Source organism: Manacus candei, unplaced genomic scaffold (assembly GCF_025592945.1).
Source record: "Manacus candei isolate 608988 ecotype Guabito, Panama unplaced genomic scaffold, ASM2559294v1 h1tg000083l, whole genome shotgun sequence".
NCBI classification, from domain to species: domain Eukaryota; kingdom Metazoa; phylum Chordata; class Aves; order Passeriformes; family Pipridae; genus Manacus; species Manacus candei.
Genome location: NW_026138131.1, coordinates 1233667 through 1255844, shown reverse-complemented (window position 1 = coordinate 1255844; position 22178 = coordinate 1233667). Strand labels below are relative to the sequence as shown.

The 22178-nt window shown below is 36.4% G+C and overlaps 1 protein-coding gene across 4 annotated transcripts in view; it reads left to right on the top strand.

The window, feature by feature from the left end:
- CFAP47 (cilia and flagella associated protein 47) overlaps positions 1 to 22178 on the top strand; it is a 287854-nt gene that overhangs the window by 185346 nt on the left and 80330 nt on the right. For all 4 annotated transcript variants that reach the window (XR_007908382.1, XM_051811713.1, XM_051811714.1 and 1 more), the window contains exons 52-54: positions 14924 to 15099; positions 17388 to 17495; positions 20812 to 20923. Coding sequence is in view for 3 of the 4 variants with exons in the window: in XM_051811713.1 (XP_051667673.1) it covers positions 14924 to 15099; positions 17388 to 17495; positions 20812 to 20923 (396 nt within the window). In the remaining variant the exon portion in view is untranslated. The remainder of the gene's footprint in view (positions 1 to 14923; positions 15100 to 17387; positions 17496 to 20811; positions 20924 to 22178) is intronic.

Genomic DNA, 22178 nt, shown 5'->3' with positions numbered 1-22178 from the left:
AACAAGCTCGCTTGTTGTTTCTTAGTACTTTCCTTTTCCCGATTGTTATATGCTTTCCAAGCCACTTCTAACAATTTCTCTAAATCTCTTGTTTCTCTCCCTTCCAGTTTTTGAAATTTCTTTCTAATATATTCTTGTGATTGTCCCATAAAGATCAATGCTAATTGTAATTTTCCAGACTCGTCTTCAACATCTAAGTCTGTATACTTCCTAGCTGTTTCCTTTAGCCTTTCTAAAAAGGCAGAAGGGGACTCAGTCTTATCTTGCATTACTGAATATAACTTAGACCAATTCAACGTTTTTGGAATGCCACATCGTACTCCCTCTACCAATAATTCCTGGTAAATTTTTAACTTTTTATAATCTGCGGGGTTATTAGCGTCCCAGTCGGGATCCTCCCGCGGTACAAAATCGTTTACCGTCCCCCGTGCTGCCCGGGGCAGGGTACGAATCCTTTCCTTTGCTCTCTCCACCATCACCTTTAATACCATTTCTTTTTCTGTTGAATCTAAAATTGTATCTATTAATACCTGTAAATCATTCCAGTCCGGGTCTTGTGTTTTTATAACCATTTTTATAACACGAGCCACCCGCTCAGGATTTTCTCTATATGTCCCAGCTGACTGTTTCCAAATTAGTAAATCATTAGGCGAAAAAGGAACTTTTATCATGATTTTTCCCCTGCCTGCTCCAACCACTTCTCGCAAGGGAGCCATCAATCTAGGGGGTGAGAGCGAAACGTCTGTCTCCCTCCCCCCTCCCCGTCTTCTTTCCCTCTCCCTTCGCCCTCTCCGAGTCCGTTCTGCTAGAGGAGTTCTGTCACATTCCCGCCCCCCTGTTTCTTCCTCATCCGAGGATGATTCTAACGGGGGCATGGTGTGTGATTGTGCCCTTGCACGTGAAGGGAGACTATTTCTCGGGGGTGCACTTGGAGTTACTCCGGGGGAGACTAACAAAGACACATCCTCCTCTGGTTCTGAAAACCGTATTTTCCGCTCATGTTTATCATCCAATCCTTTCAATATCTTTATACTCCGCTCTTGACATTTCTTACATTTATCATCCTCCAGTTCCAGTTCTTTCAACACTAAGATACCACATTCCTTTTGCCATTCAGTGTTTTGTTCTAAATAATAAAACAAATCCAGATACGGTATTTCATCCCACTTCTCATTCTCTCGTAAATATCGCATCAAAGGGGTTATAATTTCCAAAGTCAGTGATCCATTTCTGGGCCACTGCATTCCTCCTGTTTCATATTGAGGCCATACATTATTACAATAATCAATCAACTGTTTCTTGCTTAACTCTTGTCCAAAATTTCCTTCCTTCCAATGTTTTAACAAGCAACCAAGCGGAGAATCGCTAGGGATATCTTTTTCTGTGCAGGATAGTGCTCTAAAGGTTTTAAATGACATCATGCTTGCTACTGGCTCACACACACACCACAATCTAAATTCATCAAATTCACAATAACACAACAACACAAAACAATACTTTTAACGACCAGCACGATAACACAACAATATAAACCAGTAACATAACCAAAACCAGAACAAAACCAAAACCAAAACCAACTCGCCGATTCTCCCTCTGAGAGGCGAGTGCTGGTACCGCGCAGCTTTCACTGCGTCTTACGACCAGCGCCTAGGCTTCCCAACCAAGGTACCTTTAGCCCAACCCAGCGGGACACTCACTATCCCGTCTTATAGGCAGGCTCCCAAACAACAAACCTAAAAGAATAAAGCACCTTCGGGCTTACCTAGAGGGTCGTCCGGCGGGCGCGGGTCGGGCACGGGTCGATGTCTCCCCAGAAATCACCTGGTTGCCGGCATGGAGTGGATCAGCTCGTGAGCCGCCCAGCTACCCCCGGAGTCCCATCTGGGTCGCCAAAACTGTTGCCCGTAAACAAAGACACAAACCAACAAAGTGCCGGTTTATGGGTGCTTTATTCGGGGCCCCGGGAACCTGCGGGCTAACGCCCCAAGTCAGGATTCCGACGACCCTCGTTCTCAGTTCAGCTGTTATACACAAACAAGTTTACATGTATTCTCACGGCTAAAACAATTACAGTTTCTATAGCAAACCAGGTGCAGTAGTTTATAACAATTAACAATCATCTACTCTAATCATAAATCTGCTTAAGTTGTCTTACCCCCCTAGAAACTGTTTAACAGACCCTTACCACATCTAAGGTACAAATCGTTACGTACATGCTTGACTAAATCTTTTGATTATTGTTTCTACTTCTTCAGTACATTCTATTCCCACGAACAAGGCTGCTGCTTAACTCACTACTGTAAAGTGTTGCTTTCTAGGCCTACCCTCTTACTTAAGCCTTAGCCATTCTACTACTAAATTTAAACTGCTTTGCAACAGTACCCTCTTGTGATAATTGTCTGCTCAGGAATTCATTCATTTTTTCTTTTATGAAATCATTAACATATTTTTATTTCATTTTGTCTTGTCTAGACCAGCCCAATAAATCTCAAAGGCATGGAAAAAACCTGTAACAGTGGAGGTGATATAGGATGCAGAAGTGTACTTTCAAATGTATATTTTACTTTAAAAACAATTCTAAAGTACATTTTAATAGTTATGTGAGTTTTACTCTTAGCAACATCTAGATAGCACAGGCTGGGTGAAACTGGGTAAAGCTTTTCAAATTCATTTTGAATTCTAAGAATTGCATGTGCAAACCTCATGAAGTTCAAAAGGCCAAGTGCAAGGTCCTGCACCTGGGTCTGGGCAATCCTAAGAACAAATACAGGCTGGGAAGGTAATGGACTGAGAGCAAACCTGAGGAGAAGGACCTGGGGGAATCGGTGGATGAGACCTGGCAATGTGCACTCACAGCCCACAAAGCCAAACGTGTCCTGGGCTGCATCACAAGCAGTGTGGGCAGCAGATCCAGAGAGAGGATTCTGCCCCTCTACTCCACTCTGGTGAGACCTCACCTGGAGTGCTGTGTCCAGCTCTGGGGCCCCCAAACTATGAAGAATGTGAACATGTTGGAGAGAGTCGAGAGGAGGCCACAAAAGTGATCAGAGAGCTGGAGCACCTTCCCTGTAAGGACAAACTGAGAGAGCTGGGGTTCCAGCAGCCTTCCAGTACTTAAAGGGAGCTACAAGAGAACTAGAGAGGGACTTAAGACAAGGGCTTGTAGTGGTTAGTCAAGGGGTAATGACTTCAAACTGAAGGAGGGTAGGCTTAGATGAGATGTAAGGAAAAAATTCTTTACCGTGAGGATGTTAAGGCACTGGAACAGGTTGCCCAGAGAAGCTGTGGATGCCCCATCCCTGTTTATGACCAGATTAGATGGGGTTTTGAGCAATCTGGTCTAGTGGAAGGTGTCCCTTCTCATGGCAGGTAGGTTGGAATGAGATGATCTTTAAGGTCCTATCCAACCCAAACAATTCTGTGATACTCCTTAAACTCTTCTCGTGCAGAATTGATTTTACATTCTAATGGATTTATAAGCTGTAGATCAGAAGTAGCACCCTTTCCAACTCAATGATATTTTTCTTCTCATGGGATATATTGGCTTAAGGAATAGTCCCCTCAAAATTCTTGACAGGTCTTTAGTACTTGGGAGTCATGCTTTGGGGACTGCAGAAGTAGAACCCATGAATGGGAGATGTCAGTCTGTTTTAAATCCATAGTTGTTTTACACTGAGCCACAACAGTAAGACATCTCATAAATGAGACCTTAAACTTCTTCTGTTTAATTACTTGAAGGGAACCCACAAGGCCTGATGAATCTGTGTTAACCTGTCACTACATGGCAAGAACATTTTTTGGGTGTCTCTACTGACTGTTCCCACTTACTACTCCTTTGTTTGTATTACACAGCAGTCCTGGAGTGCATGTAATCAATTTGTTTTGGATGTAATTTAACTGGAAAATATTTTTCATGTGCTCATCTAATGTTCTTCAACCACTGGTGGGTGTTTAAGTTCATGAGAGTGAAATAGAACTACTCATAAGAAAAATATTCACGGGCACTTGCACAGTGTGGATTCTGAATCCTCACTGCAACTGCTTTGCTTTACATGGCTCCTCCTTCTGTGTCTCACTACATGCTAATATGGACAGACCATAGCACCCAAATCTTTGTGACTCTTCAAGTCTTCAAAAAAAGACTGCATCATGTTTATTCTAACAGGAATTTGCATTTTGTGGTAACTGAATTATGTCAGTCCACAAATATAGAGAGCTTATTAGAAATACCACTACTGTTAAAGCAGAACCAACTTAGAACCTAAATTACCAGTGTTTCCCTTATTAATTTTTTCATTATTTATTTAAAAGTAAAAAGCATATAATTAAGGATATTTTGTAATTATGTAACTTGGCAGTTGAAGGCAGTGGCACATTGTTTTCATAGCTGTGGTGCATTAAATTTTCCTAAGTCCTAAACTGAACTGTAGTCTGAATATTGTTACATATGGCTCATACTTGGATTACGTTCTCAGAAATTGAATAACCTGAAGTTATGAATCATGCCCTAAGATCAATTTTTATCATATGATTTCATGACAATTGCTAGCATAAAAAGTATCACTGTAAAAGAACCATGGCAATATGGTTGGTGGAAGGAAAAACAAATTTGAGAAGGCAGTAATTATTAATCCCCCTAAATAGCAGTTTGGCAAATAATTCAGACCAGAACATATTTGTATAGCTCATTAAAAAAAAAAAAAGCTAAATTATTAGAAATGTTAAAAAGTGAGTGAAAATTTTTGATAAATATGTAGCAGCTGCCAACCCCCTCCTCTCATCCCTACGGATGCATGAATCAGTTCTGTGATATAGTGACAGGGAGCTAATGTAGATCACAAAATGACAGCTGAACTGTCACTAACTGCCATTGAACAAAAATGTGAGGTTAGGTCTAAATCAAGTAATTAGAGGGGATGTTTCATCTCAGTAAGTGGTCATATCTATGAAAAATAACTGTCTAGTGAAGAAAGAGAGTAGCCTTGTAAAATAAAACTACTGTGTTACTTAGTTCATAACTGCTGTTGCTCCTCCCATGGCTTAGGAATCAAAATAAGAGGGTTTTTTTCTCAACCATTAAATACAACAATTCCATGGAAAAAAGTTCCTTTTAAAAAAAATTTGCCCACTGATAGTATCTGAAATACAGATTGTGCAATTTAGTGGATTAGGTAATAAAGTAATATTACTGAAAGGAAAAGTTAATGTTTGAACTCTATACCGTGGATATACCTCTGTAATAATTGTCTTTCTAACCAGTGCTAGGAACTTATGCTAGATTTTTAGCTCAAGACAAAACATTGTTGTATATACACTCTGTAGGGTTGGGTTGGGGTTTTTTTTGTGGTGTTCTTGGGTTTTTTTGTAAACAATAGTGAGAGGAACCCGAAAAACAACAGTGAGAATTTCTCAAAAGATGTAATTAAGTATAAATTATTAAACCATGCTTTGAGGATCTTACAAATGATGATGTGTGAATTTTTCTGTGGAAGTCTAACTTTCAAACCTGTCCTGCCATTTTTTGGAGTTGCCAAGAAAATTGGTGGTACTGCCACTGGTATTCTCTGCAGTGATTAGTGAATTTGTGAGAACTCACTGCTTTCCCTGTGTAACATGAAGAAAAAAAAGGATCCTAATTATTCATTCCACTCCTATAAATGTTGTTCACCTGTATAATAGGAAAACATGTATTTTACTTAATACTATTTTGGCAAGGATACTACACTTCTCACAAAATCTAGCAATATCCCCGCTTCTCCCAAATAGTATTGCTGTGTTCCCACAATCAGAATACTGCTTAAAAGTTCTTGAGTGAAATTCAAATACTATTTTATAGTTGCCCATCTGTAGAACGTGGGTTGAAGCAGCTGGTAGTTCTTTTCTGCTGGATTTCTATGGACTGTATGCACAGCTTCTGAAACAGCAATTGATAATTAAATGTCATCATTACAAGGAGCAATGAGTTTATTCAGGCATACAAATATTTTCATACAACATAAGAATCAGAAACTTTAAGTATATAAAAATAGTTGATTAAGATTTTGATTTTAAAACAGATGCCATCCTGAATTTTGAAAAATGTCATTAAATCAGGAATTACTTGTTTTAAGTTATACAGTTTTCTTTGATGTTTTTACTTTAGGCTAAAACCCTACCTATTTTAGATGGTTTGGCTTACTGAAAAAGGAATCCAGATCTTTCCTCCTCTATTTAAATCAGAGTATGGTATGACTGTGTAATTGTGACAATATGAACATATCTATGGTACTTCCTTAATTATCATTCTCACTAGGAAGGAGGGACCACTGTCTGTTACTCTCTGAAAACTGTTCTTCAGCCTTTTAAAAATAAATTTGCTGCTGGATTTGAATTCCTGGTATAAAGGTAGATGAAAATCATTGAAACTGAAATCTTAGAAATTGTTAGTTAGTGTTCATTATCCATTAATTAAATAACACTTCCAGTTATCACAAATTGTTCTCACGCTTGCAGGTATTTTTAGTTCTAAATGCAGAGAAAACAACCATATTTTTTAATTTTACCAAATGATAATTATTAATATCCACAACCATTGACAACATTGTAACAATTTACAATTTAAAAAATGGTTACTTTGTTTTACTTTGGTGTTTACTATGTATTTCCTAATGGGGAACTGTAGTACAGAGGCATAATTTAGGCTGAGAAATTCATGGTCCTTATCTCAGATTGCTTAGAAAAATGGACTGCAATAGTTACTTTGTCTTGCAAATATTCTAATGGATTTATTCACATTGAATGTAGAGATCAAGAAGGAAGCTGATTCTTAAGTTTTTATGTAAAATGTCTAAAAGGCTGACAGTTATTGCTTTGAGCACCCTTGCTCATTAGCAGTTGTCTGTTTCCTGGAGAAAATTCTAAGTGTATATCGCTGGTTCACTGAGTCAAGAGACTTTTTTGATCCATCCAGATATTTGAAAAGTAGCATTTGCTGTCTGGAGAGGAAATATCTAATATGTGAGCTCTAAGCAGGATCTGTAGAACAGGAGATAAGCCAGAGGGGAAGGTCTGTTTTGAACAGTGAATTATTAGTTTCTGCTTTAATAAAACGAAATGCCTGGAAGGGATTGAGTTTGGTTTCCACATAAGTGAGGAGACAACAGCTTTGTCTATTCTCTGCCAAATATTTCCTTTTTTTCCTCTCTCTCTCAAGTCCCCGAGAACCACATGAGTACCCAGAAGATGGTAATATATCTCTGAAACATATGTTGTCCATTTGCACTTCCCTGAGTTGGAGCTTGTGCTCCTGTTGCTATTTTTAATGGCTCCCAGACTAGTGCAACTATTGCACTGGTTCTGAGCTATTCAGTGGTGGTTTTAGAAGGTCACTGGCACAGTGTTGATGTTTACACACAGCTCTAAGAATAGGCAGGGTGTTTCCATTACTGTTTCCAACCTTCAAACCTTCTCGGTTTTGACAGTCTCTAAAAATTAATGCAACAATCTGTTGTGTGGGATCCCCACACAGCAGAACGTGACTGTAGGATGAATATAACAATTCAGAAATTGATATTTTTTAAATTGAAATCTCAGGAGGATACCTTTTACTGTTTAGCAGTTAGAGGATGATGTAATGGCTCATGTCCAGATACATGGATACACCAAAAAAATATTTATTTCACGTAATTGTAATCGCAGTCCTTTCCCTCACAAGGTGATCTGCCAGGTACTCAAAACTGAACACACAGGAATGTGGAGAGATCAGTATTTAAAGAGCTTTATACTCGCTCATAAATCCATGATTCTCTAAGAAACACTTTCTTTAGCATCTTCCCTATGCAGAGGGAGAAGCTGCTTTCTGGTTGTCAGCAGAATTAGTCATACTGCATAGAGACCCAGAGAAGTGCAAGTGTGGGCCTTGCTTCAGACTGCTCTAATTTTTGCTCTTTCAGAGATTCTAGGAACAGATATTAGTCAAGAAAAAAATATATTTTGATGTTAATATTATTAATATACAATGTTTGTGATGTAGTGAGCTGGCATTACTTTTGTAGAGTAAATACTAAGGGAATGTGTAGGACAGATTGAATATACCTCTAGCATGTCACATATAGAAATCAAAATTAATAATGCAGCATTTATTGTTTTGTGTGAGATGGTAATATGTGAGCAAACTTCAAGGACTTAAAAGTTAACTTTTCTTGGAGCAACTAACAATAAAGCTGTTTTCAAAGTTTATCTGATCTTATAAGTCATAGTAAGGCATAGAACTAGATAACTCTTAGAGATTGTTCCTTTAGATTTATATATATTTCTGTTTTCAGAAAAGCTATGAACATTTAAAAAGTTCTCTTTGCATTACAATACTCTCTGGCTCCTGAGACTGCAGAGATATGCCAAAAATAAAAGTTGGATTTAAAGAAACAAATGCTAGAATTTGAGAGAGAAAGGTTTTGTCTAGAGACATTTTACCTGTCAATATGAACTTATTTGTAATTTTCTACTCTTAGAAAATTCAGGAGAAAAAGTTATTCTCAGTAGAAACCTTGACAATTTCAGTTTTGTTTAGAATTTTCTCTACCTCTATATATTTTGTAGCAGTGATAATTATGGTACAGGTCTTTTAAATTGTGAAGAAATGACTCCTTAAAATTCTACTTTTAGGCCAACAGAATGAGAAGAGTCGCAGTAGGTGCAAGATCTAAAACAGTCAAATTAATTAGCATTTTACCTCTGCTGATTGAGTAACTTGATGGTAGGTGGTGTAGCTGAGATGTAAATTACCTCATTAGTACAGTCATAAAAATTCAAAAAATGAGGTATTTTTGGAGTTAGCTACTAGTTTTAAAAAATGAAGTACTTTTAGTTAGCTCATACCAGTATGAGCTGAGAGTAGAGGCACACAGTGGAATATGTGCTTCCACATTTAGCAGCAGTCATTAAAGTTGATGGAAGTATTATAATAATTAGTTGTTGTTGGTATTCTACTGTACAACCATTAGATTCTGCTAGGTGGTTGTAAGTTTATTTTTACCAAGTATTTCTGAAAGTCTTTGAAGCACTGGAATATGGGTGGTGCTGGTCACTGCCTTTTCCTGGTCTGTTCTGACTGAGCTGATACTCAGCGTTTCACTGACATAGTATTTGTCATGTTTGTAATTTCAAACAAGATGGAGCCTTCTAACCTCACCACATGAAATTTTCAATCCAGGACAGTTAATCTAAGTATTAATCCAGTATTAATCTAATAGGTTTAATAAATTAACTGTTGTAGCATTATGTGGACCAATAGAATTAGTTCAGGAACTAAATCTTGCACATTAATTCAGTGGCAGATATCAGAAGCAGCCCAGCTTTCTGCAGCCCAGAAAGCCAAGCATATCCTGGGCTGCATCCAAAGAAGTGTGGGCTGCAGGTTGAGGGAGGTGATTCTACCCCTTTACTCTGCTCTGATGAGATCCCATCTGGAGTGCTACATCCAGCTCTGGGGTCCCATCACAAGAAAGGACATTGACCTGTTGGAGCGAGTCCAGAGGAGGCCACTGAGATGATTAGAAGGATGAAGCACATCTCCTGTGAGAAAAGGTTGAGAGAACTGGGATTTTTCTGCCTGGAAAAGAGAAGGCTTTGGGGTCACCTAATTGTGGCCTTCCAGTGCATGAAGGGAGCCTACGAGAAAGATGGAGAGAGACTTTCTACAAGAGCCTGGAGTGACAGGACGAGGCAGAATGGCTTCAGACTGAAAGATTTAGATTAGATATCAGTAGGAAGTTCTTTGCTGTGAGTGTGGTGAGGCACTGATATGGGTTTGCCAGAGTAGTGGGTGCTCTGTGTCTGCAAGTTTTCAAGGCCAGGTTGGATGGAGCTCTGAGCAACCTGGTGAAGTGGAAGATGACCCTGCTCATGGCAGGGTTTTGGAACTAGGTGATCTCCAAGGTCTCTTCCAACCCAAACCATTCTGTGATTCTGTGACTTCCCCATTGATTCTCATAATGGACAAGATTAACTTATACTTTTTTAGTAGGCCTCTCTAAGCCAATTCAGCTTTGATAAGCCAGGTTACCCTATGTGGTGGCTTAGACAACTGAGCTGATCCCTGAAAGTTCCAACTTTCTGTATTGAGGTTGGCAAAAAGTAGCTGTAATTGATAATTTCTTCTTCTAACAGTGCTGGATCTGAAAAAGAAATCTGTCTGTGGTCTCAGGAGGGTGAAGAGTTATTGAGCTTCAGCCTCTATGGACTCAGAGGTTTTTTTGATTTCAAATTCAAAGAAATATTCATTAAGATGTAAGCATAGTTATTACTTTCTCAGTTGTGGGAATTTGGGATATTAATTTTATTTTGAGTCAGTCTGTATCCCTTGTCAGGTATATTTTTAATAGTTATCTTAATATAACGTTTGTCTTAGAATTCAGCTCATCTTTGGCACAATTTCTTCTGCCTATATTTGCATGGAAGTCTGTAAATGTGCATATTATTTAGTTCATTAGCTTTTCCTATATGTCTTACAAATTATTGCCATATCAGTTTGGTATATGTTTTTCAATGTGCATGTTTTCTTTTGGTGGAGCTGAGGATGCTATAGATAGCTTCAGTCACAGAATATAATGCTTTTTCAGTCCTCTCCTTTACTCCCATTTCAGAAAAATGTTTTTTGCAATCATCTCTTGCATTGTTTTCCCAGTTTGTTTGCGTGGTACCATGTCTGGTCCCCATTAAGAGGTTAACAGTGTAGTAATTTTTAGTCAGTGGTCTTAGAATTATTGTAATAACTTAAGAAATAATCATCTCTGTATTCTGTTTTAGGGCATTATTACTTAGGCACTAATGCACATTTCAGCTAAAAGAAATTCAATTTGGCCTGATTTTTCTATGTAAATTTATATGTAAATTCAAGCCTGAAACTCATTGCCCTATTAGCCTCTGATATTAAATATCCTGTGCACATTTTTTCCTTCTACTTAGTTTCCTGTACTGCAATAGTAATAAGAATGGATTCCTTACTAAGCAAGTTTTACAAATATATAATTTGCTTAAGGTGTTTAGTCCTAGATTTCAAGCAGTTCAATTTGCTGTTCTGATAGACTTCGCTGCTGATGAACAGTTGGTGCCTTTTTGAAAGCTGATATTTTTGTAAGGCAAAATATGCCAAGTAAAACGGGTAAATAAAGTATTGAAATAATGGCATTGCTGAGGTTCTCTGTCCTCATAACCCTGCCTGGAAAGGAGAGGGCTATCTTGGCAATTAATTTACTTCACATAGAGGGTAAAAAAAGAAAAAGGAGCTTGTACAGTGATGGAGGTGGTCCACTTCACAGAGATCTCCTCCATTGACTTAGGAGTGATGAGGAATCTTGAAGGACTCACCCCTCAAGAAATAGGAGGTTGGGACTTCCCTGTGTCTGAATGATCAAGGTGGGAAAGGCCCAGCTGAGTGCAGATGTGTGTGCCTGGGTTAGAAGTGTGTGTGGAGAGAAGTGATGAGGTGAGGTGTGTCTTGGAGGCACGTTGCATCAATCAGTTCAAGAGCCAATACTGATTTCTAAAAGTGGTTTGACCAAACTGGACTGAGTTATGTTCAGCATGACCCTGAAACTCTGTCGTCAACTCTGCTGTTCAACTCACTTGAGCCTCTTTTGTTCCAAGAAACAGAAATGAGTAATGATGAGAATAAACCAGGAGGCTCTATCTTAACTCCTACTACTGACATATAGACACACTGATGGTTGTAAGCTCTGATCATTTTGAGAGAAGAGAGAAGGCCAAGATCTCTTTTTTCAGTAGTATTGCCACCATACCAAGTTCAGTAGCAACATTCCTGCTTGTCATCAGGTGAGGCACAGAGAAAGAAAGCACTCATTACTGTTAGAAGAACAGTGATTTGGTCAAAGACCTGCAAAGGGAAAAATTTCTGTTGCATTATCTCACCAGGCCTATAAAAATAACTTTCTTGGTGCTTAACCTGACTTGAAATGAAAATTTGCTTCTATAGCAATAGTCTTGCAAACTCGGGAGCAAATACAGTTGTTTTCACCTCCAGGTCTATGGATTGAAAAAGCTACAATGTGAAATTAATTTCATCACCTTAATGAAACTGTATTTTAATTGAAAACAACTCCTGTAAAGCATAAGAACTGGAGTTAGTCTCTTAGATGCTTTGGCTAGGTAGTGCTTTTATTGACACCTGCTGATGGTTAGAATAGGATTATTACTGAAATTGGAACACAGAGAGTTGTTATGCACAGTCATTGTAGAATGTGCCCATCTTTCTGTAAATTATCTTGTTGAACTTAGAAGAGATTATTTGATAGTTTGGTGTGGTGTACACTAACAAAATGTAAAATTGCATGTTATGGACTTAAATAATTAAGGTACAGTTGCTCAAGGAATGTTATAGAGGAAGGAATGATGAGAAAATATTCGTTATAAACTATGTCACGAAAATATTTCAGAAAACACATATAATATCATAAGTGATCAGTTGTTGATTGTGAGCATCTTTTGAAACAAAGTCTGCTTTACAGAGTATTACAGCTATGCATAGACTTAGGCTATTAGTGTAGGATGAAATGTAAGCAGTCAATTGTTTTTTGAAGTTCCACAGAGAATAAATGTTATCTGACATTTACGTTTCATTTTGTTTTACCTCATGAGATTATTTCAAATTACCTGCACAAGACAAGAAGTGGGGCACTGAAAGTTGTAAAGGAATAATAATACGACATGTTGCACAAAAGTGCTCAATCTTGGGCACTGGAAATCTTGTTACCAGAAACAGTTTGAGAAAAGAAATTAATTCTCTTCTTTTTTCAACTTTCACATTTTTTTCTTTGTCAAATGTTTATAAAACCCACAACACTGAAATGTGGAACTAAATTAATGAATATAAATGTGTTTGGAACTTACCTATGATGTTAGTCCTTGTCATTCTTTCTGATTAAATGGTACTTTCAAGAAAAATAATTCTCTTAGCAATTGCATGGGTGGTTTTTTATTTATTCTGGTACTATACCTCCATAAAAATCCATTAAGGTCTAGAAATGTAAAATATATATATAAATTCTACTGATAAATATACATCTACTCTTATTGCCATCTGTGAAATAGCAGATCTTTGAAATGTGTATGGCAATTCCAGTAAAATTCCAGGGAAGTACATAATCTTAGGCATTCCTTTATAGTGTCAAGAGAACACTGTTTTACATTTTGCAAACACTGGCAATATAAAATTTCCTTTCTGTACAAGATTACAAAGATTTCTTTGATAGTTACTGCTTTTTCCCTAAATCAGCTGCCCAATATTTCCTTTTTACTATAAAAGTATTTCTTCAACACAGCATCTAGATGTTTTACTATAAAATTGTTATGAAGCTTTTAGCAATAAAATGGTAGATAGATTTAGAAACTTGTTTACACCAGTAAAAACTATTAATCTGAGCTTTAAAGTATTTTATGGCAAATTTAAATCCCATTTTACTGATGCAAGGTGCTTAAATGATTTAAATTGTTGGTATAATCTTGCCATCTGTAGAACATTAAATGTGTTTTATGTATGTTCCAGTAGTCATTGTCTATAAATGTAAATATATATAAATTTACGAAATCATAGGTAGACTTAGAGCAGTGTAAGGCAGCTCCATGTGGGGTCATAAAAGTATTTCATATTCATTTTTTATTGTATTATTATTTTTAATAGATATTTTATCTTTTCCTCCTCATATTACAATTTGAATTATTTACTTTTTACAAAAATGTACATAGAAAAATTGTGCTGTGAGAAACAAATCACTATACGTTAAAAAAAATCCCAAACCCATGCATTTTGAAATCAACTGCTTGGTTAGAGCAAAGGAAAGAGATCAAAATAGGGATAGACAGAAATATAGGTACAGAGAAATAAATACATTTCTTTCTTTTTGTATTTTGCCTATTTTCTATAGATGAATATATATGAACAGAACATACGTGTATCTGTACATGTGAAGAGAATTATAGGTATGCCTCCTGGATTATCGCAGTGTTCTTCATTAATATATTCCATCTGGCCTGTTTAAAGTGTGTTTTTTTGTAAAGTTTATTGATATTTGCACACAAAGGGTACATAAAATGAATTTACACTATTTTTAACATTACAGTGAATAAGGGGGCCAGTTGAACCCTGCTGAAATGTAGGAGCTGTGCACAGTGAGCTGCTCCTGCCCAATTCCTGCTCATATTAAAGATTTTCCACATTTAAAGTGTACATATTTATCTAATGAGGCCATGCTTTGGCTTCTTTTATTATAGTAATTGGAATTTTATATGCATCTTTAATAGTATCCATGTTTTCCAGATGGTCAAGGAAAGACGACCCTTTCCTGAAGTGTTCATACACTTTAAACAAAGATATGGAGATGACCAGTGAGGGAAAGGGCCCAACAGAGTGAGAGAAGGAATATTTATTGTGATGGTGTTATTTTAATCTCAAGTGTTATGAAGTAACATATAAATTAAGATGAACAGATCCTGCAGAATTCAGCCTGAATAGTTTGCCAGCTTGCAAAGTGGAGATTTTCAATTGTCTGTGCTTGGCTGTTGGGAGGCAACTTGGAGTTTTTACCTGGTTGGGATTACAGCAGGTGAGCTTGAAAAGTGTATTTTTGCAAGCCTTGGCCGTGTCCTGGAAGGTGAAGAAGCTTGTTAGAATGGAGACTAGCCAAGAAGACTTAAACTATTCCTTGTTTATGGAATTAAAGAGTTTACAATTTGAAGGTTGTCTGAAATGTTTCTTGCTGCAACTTGTCTTTTTTTGGGTTACTTCAGGCATCAGACAAAGGCGCAGCCTGGATTTGCATAAATGTAAATGAAGATTAAGCCTCTTACACTTGTTTGTGAAATATCTTTTACATGTAATGGCTCATAATTAATTTGGGGTGTTTTGGTTTTTATTTTTTTTTCTTTCTAGGATTCCGTTGGAATTAATATTCCCATCACTAATCCTACAGATGAAAGGCTTGAGATCACTGTGGTGCTGGACAATCCAGGCCTTCATGGCCCAAACGCTTTCGCTCTTATGCCCAAACAAACGTATTTTTATCACCTGGAGTTTTCACCAGTTTCTCTTGGCCTTTCCTATGGAAGGTGGGTTGTGAAGTTTTGATATTTGTGATTATGGCTGTTTTACTAATAAAGAGCTACTTTCACTGAAACCTCAGTCACTCGATGCAGATATTGCCCTAAAAAAACTCACAAAAGGTAATAAATAGAATTAAGAAAATTTCCAACTTTAAATATATTGTATCCCAAACAACACTTTTCCTCTGAAGGGAGATACATTATTGATAGGCAGTAGAATAACACTTGTTATTCTAGTTCACTAGAATTTAGTGAACAATGTTCTAGAAACTTACTTAGTATTAGAAGCCCCCTCTGAAAATTTCAGATGAATTGCTAGTTTTGTAAGTTTGTAAGTTCTGTAAAGGGAATAACAAAATTTCATTTTTTTTTCTGAGAAGGAATGAAATTATAACAACATAACTAAAACCTGGTGAAGAAACCTATAACAGTCTTCACTTAAATCCATTTGCCTTCATAATCTTCCATTAATTAACAATGATCTACTAAATGAATATGGAGAGGTTTTAAATTACAAATTTTTCATAACATTAAAAATCCCAATGAAAGCATGCAGGTATGATAATTAGCAATATAAAGACAGATGACCTCTTTGTCTTAGTTTCAGCCAAACCAGTTCAGCAAGTAATTGAACAATGCAGAATTGCAATGCTTATTTTGTTGGAGTTTGGTCACCAAAGCATTATTTAGTTGAAGGGGTCATTGAAAAGCAGTTCCCTGGTTTTCAATTATCTCAATTGACTGGCAAAAATATGGAGATGGAGAAGAGGGTGGGTAGTGATTTAAGAGGAGGGCAGAGACAGACGACCAGTGTTGAAAGTTTCAATATTTACAAAGTCAAAATCCATTCAGAGTTTTATTCTATTTGCTTGTATTGATTTTTCCAAAGATCAGAATAATGGCGGGTGCCACTGAGCCTTATAGCTTTCATGCAATACTGTTTTATAAAAATGAGTACTATTATCACTCTAGTATCTTCTTTTTTCTGTGAGAATTTATAGAAATTGTGCATTCTGATGCTGAAATGAGAATAGACCTCATTTTCCTTCATACCAGATAATATTTCTGGTATTTTTAAGTGCAGAACTTCCAAAGAATAAAATAAAGATTTTGTTTTAACTGGCAAAACTTTGGGCTCAGCTGAGTGGTAGGCTGGGCCTTAGGGGGATACGTGCAAAGACAACATAAAGCACACCCGGACACACTCAGTACAGTTATGCAGTATGGTTCTAGAAAAGTGTCTAATAACTCCTTTAAATTGCAATAGCTCCCAAGTTCTGCAGTTACAGCTGGACAGAGATACTTCCACATTACATCCACACTACTGCCTGGTGTTTCTGAAACCATGCTCTGTTTCCTTTGCTATGTTAGCAACTGGGAAGAACTGTTTGAAAAGTGACTGTGGCTGGTGTACCACTTCAAATAGTTCATTCTTTCCTAAGCTCTTTTATGCTTACTTTGAAAGCTCTGTTGGTGCAGAGAATTGTCTGGAACAATAAAGTCATGGAATATACATAGTTATCTATCATTTAGAAAAAGAAATCCTTAATGGGTCATGGTTTTGCACAGTGCTTTTTTTTGTAAGTTCTTATATGCTTCCAGTGCTTTGTTTTAATGTGATTATAACTCTGCTACTCAAAAAACCCCCAAGAAATAGAAGAGTAATTCTGCAGTAGGAAAGAACTGTTTTAGAATGTCTGTCACAAAAATATATTGCTGTACATATCTGACCTAGCAGCAAGCAATTTTCAGTCATGACAACTTTTGATTGTACATCAAAACAGTATATTGAATATTCCCTTGAAGCATATCCTTTTGTCATGCTGATAGAAATGTATCTATATCTATTCCTCAGTTTTCATCACTAGATTTGAAAAGGTTTTCCTTTTTAAAATTAGTGTATAGTATTTCTATTACTTTGCTCTCTAGGTTGAAAATGGCTAAGAAGAAAATTCTGTGACACTGAAATGAAATTAAAGTTTACTCTTTTAAGTTGAAATTTGTTGTAATTTTGATAAAAGAAAACAAACAAAAAACCCTAAGGAATAAACAACTTTTAATGCTAGAATTTAGGAAAGATTAAGAAGAGATTTTGTTGCATCAGTAATTCTAAATATTATTAGTTTTGGTAGCTGAATCCAAATACCAGCAAGAAGTGTTAGGGGAAACGTGGGAGCTAATTAGAGAATTCACTGTGTTGAATTCATTAGGTTTTTCCTGAATTTTAATCTGTATGTGTTTTTAATTGTCTGAACAAAAGCTGTGTCATATTAAGCTTATGTATCTGTTTTTAGTGTCGTATTCCAGTCCGATGTGGTTGGAGAGTTTTGGTATGCATTGAGGTTGATTGTAGAGAAGGCAAGCCCAACCAGCCTACCTGAAATAAAATGTGAGCTTGGAAAGTAAGTATGTAGTTCATAATGCTGGACTGGGTCACTTGTTTTAAGTATCGTGGAAAACATATGAAGAGTGTACATCAGAAAAGTCAGAATAGTGCTCTGTATGTACTGTAATAATTTGCAGATGATTTTCCTAGATATATGAGTAGGTAGGTAAAATTTTCCTTGCAGAAAAACAATTGAAATGAAATTGCAGCCTATATGTAAACTTCCTCTGAAGTCCTTATATAGACATCACTCTGAAAATACTGCAGAATGTAATCATCAAGATCCATAATTCAGAGTTCTGTAGGTTTGCTTTATTTTCTGTTTCTTTTCATCTTTCTGAACTGGGAGTATGCTGACAATCCTGCTTTACAAATGCTTCTATGGAAGTTAGCAATTTCTTTTAACCTCTCAAGAAATGGCAAAATAATACAACTTCTGACCTGCAGGTGCTGGGAATAGACATTGGAACAACGAAAGAGTTAAGAAAATGAGCTACTTAGAGAAATGAACCCAATTATTACAATCCTTCAACAAAATTTCAGTTTACATTTTGACAGCATAATGCTCAGTTCTGACTTTAAAGACGGAAACCAGAACTTTCAGGATAAGGCTTTCAAGAATGTCAGAATTTCAGTAGTGCTATTCCTCCTATTACGTCCACTTACAAGTAGGTTCTGTGGACACAGTGCTCTTCTGAATGCTAAATTCCCCTTCTGTATGTCATATCTTTGACTAAATCTGTAGTTAAAATACTTTAAAGACTGAGTAAAAACTCTGTTACGACCACAGCATGAAATTTTACCTGATTAAATTTTTGTAAGTGAATATATTCAGCTGTTCAAATATGATGCACAGACTGGGGATAACTGACAATGTCTCTGTTACTCTGTTCTAAAGAAAAGAGGTTGTACTTTTTCCTGGTTTTTACTTTAAAATTCTGGGTTGGAGTAAAAGCCAGTTTTTCTCTTCTATGTTGGCTGATGCTATTAGGAGTTAGAAACTACTTAAAATCTTTTCATTCAGACAACCTGGCATTCATAATTTTCTCTGGCATGCACTACCTGTGAACTGCATGCACAAATGGTCTGGCTGAGAATAGAAAGTCATCCCTTCCTACTGCAAGTAAATTGTATGTTGGAAAAGATAAGCTCCATTGTCTACAACTCTTGACTGTCAAAACTGATCTCAAACTCCTTGAATCCCATATTTTATATTTTCAAATGAGATTTCTTTTTGCCTTACAAGTACCTGCATGTTGAAGTTCCAATGCGTAAATCTGTTTCTATTGTGTCAACAACATAATGTCATCAGCACTTTTCTTGAAGCGCAAAGTGTTGTAGAATGGGAGTCAGTGATGGCATTGAGGTTAAAGTTAAATTACTGAGAATTGCTCTGCCTGCTGAAAAGGTTCACTGTGAAGTCAAGTGAATTGGCTGCATTAATGTATGGTGAATATGTAAAGTCAATGCAGGTAGACATCTATGTTTTGTCTGTTTAAGAAAAGTATCAATTTGTTTTGTTTCGAATGGTGTACCTCCTTGCTAGGTACCCAGAGATGTGAACTGTAAATGTCATCAAATGTTTGAAGAATTTCTGGTTGGTGAAGATTTGTACTTCTTTAGGAGACTAACTTCCATTCTACCACCTTTTCCTTGAATGCAGAAGAAACATTAGCATATGTCATATCCTTCTAAGAAAAATGTTTTTTCATCGTGGGCTGGCTGAATTATCTTTTCAATTGACCTGAAAATTTAAAAAATTTATGTCTTTTCAAGGACACCTTGAACATCACCTGGAACTGGATTAGGAGCCAAGAACCCATGGGTACACAGAATCAGTTTCTAACCAATTCTTGAAAGAGAAAAGAAAAAGATTCTGACAGTTTCTTTTAATACTTCTTCAGATTCCTTAACATTCTGGGATTACCACAGTCAGATCTGCTTTTTGTTTCTGTCAAGGCAGATTTAACACATCCTTTAGCATACGTTTCTAAGCAGGGAAACCTCCTCCATGATATTCTTCATTTTCATTTATCCAACCTGTTATGGGCTCCACAGTGAAGTCACTGAAGGTGAATCAGTTGAGTGATGTTCACAGTGGTCTTGAATTTACTGCTACATGGAACAACTTTTTCCAGCATAACCACGATAGTCAATCTGTGTGAGGTGGCAGGTGCTCTTAATGGATTTTGGTCACTTGAAGAACCTCTAACAGTCAAGTAGTTGCTTACTGAAATTTGAAATATTCCAACCTAGTTTTCCCTTTGACAAAGTATTACATATGAAAGACACTAGACAAAAAAAATAACAGATTGAGATGGTAAATGTGACAAATGGGAATTATCAAGTCAATCTGAAGTTCTTTTGTGAAAGTTTCCTGGTATTTCTCCACTCTTTGCTGTGGAGATCTCAGTGATACAGTGCTTTGACAGTTAGTCAGAAACAGGTCTGCTACTCACTGCTGGGGATTTATGTCACTGCATATGTTGGAAGGAGCCCACCTGTGCACAGGTTTTAGGGTTCGAAGTTACAGCATAAAGCTTGACTGAAATATCTCCTGAATGTTGCTTTTTATATTTTCTTTTTCCTTACTGATTTAGCTATGATTAATCAACTCATTTTTTCCAGAGAATAAATATGAGGAGTAATCTGGCAGTTGACCCGCCGCAGCTTTGACTAGTGGGAATATCCGTTAGGTAGATAAATTATAGCAAAACCAATATATGTATCTCATTTTTCAAACTTTTCTCATTTACTGTTTTCACTGATTCACCTTGAATCTCTTTTCTCTGTCCCTTGGTGTTCTAACAAGGATGTGATTTATGGTCATATAAATTTGTTAAAGGCAGAAAAATATTGAGAGCCTTATGAATTGTTATTAAAATTGTGCTCCCTACCCTGTTGAAAGTATCTCATGTTTATTCTTTAATTAGAAAATAAAATAAATAGAGGACCAGCTAATTTAAACAGAACACTTATGCAATCAGCATACTCCAATCTTTGTTCTGGAAGAGTCACAATACTCATTAAAATACATAATCTACATGTGTAACATAATGATTCTATGATTATACTGTAATGAACAAAACAGAAATGGTACAAAATGAATTGTTAAATAAATTTAGAATTTATTTTTATTAATAATGATTATTAATATTAATTAATGTTATTAAATGTGTCCACACTAGTGGGGGAATAGTAATGTGAAAAAAATAAGTCTTATTCTTAAAATTACTAATTTTTCAAGAAATAAAAAGAACTATGAATAATGAAATGCAATGGAAGAAGCTTCGTAATTAATTGTCATTGTGTATATGTTTTTTTTTTTCCAGATGGACTCGTCTATACATACCTCTTTTTAATTCTACTCATCAACCTCTGGAGCTAGAAATTGTTAACAGCAATCCTAGGAATTTTTCAATTGAGTCTGACATAGGACACTCTGTAAGCAAGATTTCTGTGCTTTCACAAAAGTTATAGAAGAGAGCCGCCTTTTCAAAACAAATTGAATTGTGTATTGTACTGTAGGTTCAGAATATACAATCTTTTCGACATTATAGGTATTTATTCTAGAGATTTTATAGCTTAAAGATAAAAATAATTAAACTTGAAAGGCAACTCGAGCTGAAGTACAGATGTTTTTTCCCCTGGAATGCTTTGTCAAATGATTTTGAGCAGGACTGAAGGGTAGGTTGCAAATAATTCAGGAGATATTAGAAGAAGAAGAAGTTGTAAACAAAACAGCTGATTAGAAGCTTCCTATAAGTATCTAAGAATCAACAGGATAACTAGATAAATATTTAGATTAGTAGATGAAATGTTAATGGAAGAATATAAGAATGTCTCATAGTCATGGCAGTTATAAGTGACTTGCAGGGCCTATGAATAATAATTTGATCAATGTAACCACAAATAAGGTTCAAGTAAATACCTAGAATAATTTCATTCTCTGAACTCACAGTTACTCTGAGAATGGTTTCAATTGAGGAAATCTTCACCCTCTTACTGTTATGTACACTGCTTTTTCCTTCTCCATTTCAGAACTTTCTCTATCTTGCTGCCTAGCATTTATGTCTTTTCCAGGCCTAGGAGTTGTATAGATTGGCTCAGATTTCATAGTTTTGTTGAGACTAGCTAGAGTTCTAGGTGAGTGGGGTTCAGAAAAATATTTGTTATTGACCATTGATTGTGAGTTAATAGTACAGGCCCTATAAAAAACTCTCTGGATATTAACAATTAATTCCATGAAATATGTCTCTTACTGTTGGGGAGATGAGAAAAGGGAGGACAGATGCACAGAAACTCTGGGTTAGGGGAACCTCTGTCATGAATGAGTGGTGTCGAGTGCATCTGTCACAACCTCAGATTAGGATGTGAATTTGGAACTTTTAATATGAAAAAAAAAAAAAAAAGAAAAGGAAGAAACCTGTTATGGGCAGGAGAAAAATGGCAGTTGCACCTTTTCTAGACATGAAAAAGGTAGTACAGGGAAGACATACAGCAGAGATGATTTGTCCCTTCCAACCCAAATTATTCTATGATTTAATGAGTCTATTTCCGCAAACTGGTATGGGGGTCAGAGAGAGAGGGGAGAAATATTGTAGTAAGATCCTAAAATAAAGCTGAGAAGATACAAAATGGATTGTATGGAGAAAAAAAGAGGAATGCCGTAAAGTGATAACGTGCGGTTTTGGCTTTC